The sequence below is a fragment of the Nematolebias whitei genome, chromosome 1 (genome assembly GCF_014905685.2).
Source record: "Nematolebias whitei isolate Nwh7 chromosome 1, NemWhi1, whole genome shotgun sequence".
Lineage (NCBI taxonomy): Eukaryota > Metazoa > Chordata > Actinopteri > Cyprinodontiformes > Rivulidae > Nematolebias > Nematolebias whitei.
Window position 1 is genome coordinate 56,736,395 of NC_056498.1, and position 3,216 is coordinate 56,739,610.

The following is a 3,216-nucleotide window of genomic DNA, read 5'->3' on the forward strand; positions in this document are numbered from 1 at the left end:
TCTATCTATCTATCTATCTATCTATCTATCTATCTATCTATCTATCTATCTATCTATCTATCTATCTATAGCTCTATATATCTACAGCTCTATCCATCCATCTATCTACAGCTCGATCCATCTACAGCTCTATCTATCCATCCATCCATCTATATATCTATCTATCTACATTCATCCATGTATCTCCACACACACACGCACACGCACACCGAATCATTTTGTTGAAACTGACAAACCTCAACTAAGAAACTCTGGTCGTTGTCCCGGAGGTGGCTGTAGGTCTCGATGAGACTCTGCAGATACTTCCACAGTCGTGTTCTTTGCTCTGTGTCCTGAGGACGCAGCCTGAAGACAAACGACGTGGCTCATGCATCACCCAGATGTCCACTTCAATTCCATTCCATTCTAAAATCCTGTAAAAACGCAGAGTGTCTTACTCTTTTCTCAGGAGGGTCCCGCTCAGGGTGACCATGCCAAACATGACATCGATCATCTTCTTCACCACGTACAGTTTTCTCCTCAGATCATCCTCCTTCTCTTCACCGTCTCCATTCAAAGCGATGTAGAGACACTCATCAAACTGCAGGCAAAAGCAAATACAACTAAAAGCCTGGAATTGCTTGACTGGATGCATCTCGCCCACCTCCTTTCATGCCAAAGTTTAAGCACCGATCATCTTATGATGAGAAGAAAAACTGTTTTGGTCGAAATTTATTAATGATAGTCTCAGCTCTCTCTTGTAAATGAGGCCCTGAGGCTCAATGGGATTAACCTGTATAAATAAAGGTTGAATGAAAGCACAACTTCATTAGATGTGCTACCTCTCAGTTAATGCACTGACAACGACTATCACCTACAACTACCGTATTTTTCGGACTATAAGGCACACTTCAAATCCTTTAAGTTTCTCAAAAATCGACAGTGCGCCTTATGTATTAATTCTGGTTGTGCTTACCGACCTCGAACCAGTTTTATGAGGTTATTGCAAACGAGTTGAATAACTTTGACTTATCTGACTGTTTTGTTTCACTTAATGTGCCTTATAATCCGGTGCACCTTATGTATGAAAACAGACCCGTTCATCGATATTGCTCCTTATAACCAGGTGCACCTTATAGTCCGAAGAATACGGTACACCAAATTTTAGCTCAATAGCTGTAAACGTAACAGCTATAGCCACTTATGTGTTTGCTGAGACAGCCATCTTGAACGAGGCCGACTAAAATTCAAAATGTACATTTAATGATTACTTTCGGAAGAGTTTCATTAAGATCCATCCAGTGGTTTATGAGTTGTTGTTTTTTTGCTAACTAAAGCGAGAATAGTTTTGTCTTATGCACATGAAAATAACAGAAAATGCTCTGAGGAAGCGCTGACCTGAACCCCATTCTGCTCTGCGTGGCTTAAAAGGACTACGTAACCGCATCATGTGCTTGTGCTTGATTCCTTAACAAGACTCACATGACAGGCTGCTGAATGAAAGGCCTGCATTCAAGCCGTTAAGCCACTGCATGTGCCTTTTACAGCTTCTAGAACTCGAGATTCAAGTTACGAACATTTGACATTCTAACGAAGCATCACGGCGAAACGTTCTAAAGGACGTGATACAGGTTGCTTTCATCCCGAATGGCGGATAATACCTGGTGTAGCACGTAGATGTGGTTGTCGGCTGTGGTGAAGGAGGTGTAGCTGTCCTCCATGGTGCTGTAGGAGATGATGATCGGAGCAAACAGAGTGCTCAGGATGTCTTCAAAGGCAGGGAGCTAAAACAAACAAAAAGGTTGACATTAAAAGGAGTGAAAAATACTTATTTTATGCAACGTGTACAAATATGTGATGGATTTGATCTTCCTCCTTCTTACCTCCTCCCCTTCTTCTTGCGCGGCTCCATACCGCTCCTGGATGTTCTGCTGATAGTCCAGGTCAGTCCAGTGAAAAAGGACCTCGGCGCTCTCGCTGGCTATCAGCAAACACTTCATCTGGACCCCAGATGTGCTCCTGCTCTGCTGCACCCCGCTGTCCGCTTCACGCCAACACCCCCACACACTTTACTCTGGAAAGAAAGTCATTATTAAAAGTGTAAAGGTGAAAGACGGACAACAGCAAGGAGGAGTTTAGTGAAGCTCAGACATCAATTAGGACACTAATCCCCCCCCCCCCCCCAACACTGCAAAACTTTATAAAGATCTTTTATATAATAACTGGTCTGAATGTCTCTGTGCATTATGTATATGGCATAAATTAAAAAATGTTTTGAGTTTAGGTTTCAAATGCCTTTAATCTTTTTTTAACGAGCCCACGTGTTGATGTTTAGCAGAATATTGACTAGAACTGAGCCCTCAGAGACCAAAGATCAGTCTTTTCCACAGTTTCTGCGTCATTCTCCAACACAACGATGCAACAGTTTTCACACCTAATTTCTTCGGTTTCATCGTTTTTATTTTAACCCCCCCACCAAAAAAAAAAAACTAATTAACGAACTTCCACTCAACTTCCTCCATTCATGAAGGTCCCGCCATTGCTTTAAAAGAACAGAAACTTCTTAGTTGACGCAACATGGACTCACTCTGGGGTTTTGTCGATGAACACTCCCAGCATCTCGGCTCAGCGTCTGTTTGGACCCAAAACGAGAGAGTTTCTCCTCAGTGTGTTGAGTTCGCAGGTCGCTGTCATTCGTCGCGTTGCTTTCTTCCGCAAACGACAAAACGCCGAGTCACGTGACCTGAGCACCCGGAAGCAGGCCTGAAAAAGAGAATAGAGATAAACAGACAGAAGGCTATCCGCTCTGCCTTTTTCTCCTACAGATATGAAACTGATACGAACAGATGCTACATTTGATTTAGCTAAAAGGCTGAGAAGCGAAGCTTTTTCTCTTCCGGGAGCCACAGGTCACGTGCTGCAGCATGAAGGGCCACATGACAGGATGATTGGGGGGGTGTTTAAAGTCTGGTATTTGTGGAATGTTGCTTCAATGGGATTAGACAGATTATTGCCCTTTTGTTGGATGGTTTTCCCATTAGGAAAAAAAAACTTTTATATGAGTTCACACTAAACGGTAAGTTTTGTTATAGCTCATACTGTACACAGGATTCTCCCCATTATGTTCAGAAAATCAATTAAATGTTTCATGTTTACAAGGTTCTTTATTGTCATTCGCGTCACATGTGGTACATGAGGTGGAACGAAATTGTGTACTCAAGGTCCCAGTTACACCCA

At 42.6% G+C, this 3,216-nt stretch overlaps 1 protein-coding gene across 1 annotated transcript in view; it reads right to left on the reverse strand.

The window, feature by feature from the left end:
- hps1 (HPS1 biogenesis of lysosomal organelles complex 3 subunit 1) overlaps positions 1–2,684 on the reverse strand; it is a 7,824-nt gene extending 5,140 nt beyond the window's left edge. The window contains exons 1-5 of the mRNA XM_037685581.1: positions 2,567–2,684; positions 1,863–2,053; positions 1,641–1,763; positions 438–580; positions 237–345 (exon numbers count right to left, since the gene is read on the reverse strand). Coding sequence (XP_037541509.1) covers positions 237–345; positions 438–580; positions 1,641–1,763; positions 1,863–1,979 — 492 coding nt within the window. The 5' untranslated portion in view covers positions 1,980–2,053; positions 2,567–2,684. The remainder of the gene's footprint in view (positions 1–236; positions 346–437; positions 581–1,640; positions 1,764–1,862; positions 2,054–2,566) is intronic.
- Positions 2,685–3,216: the final 532 nt, after the last annotated feature.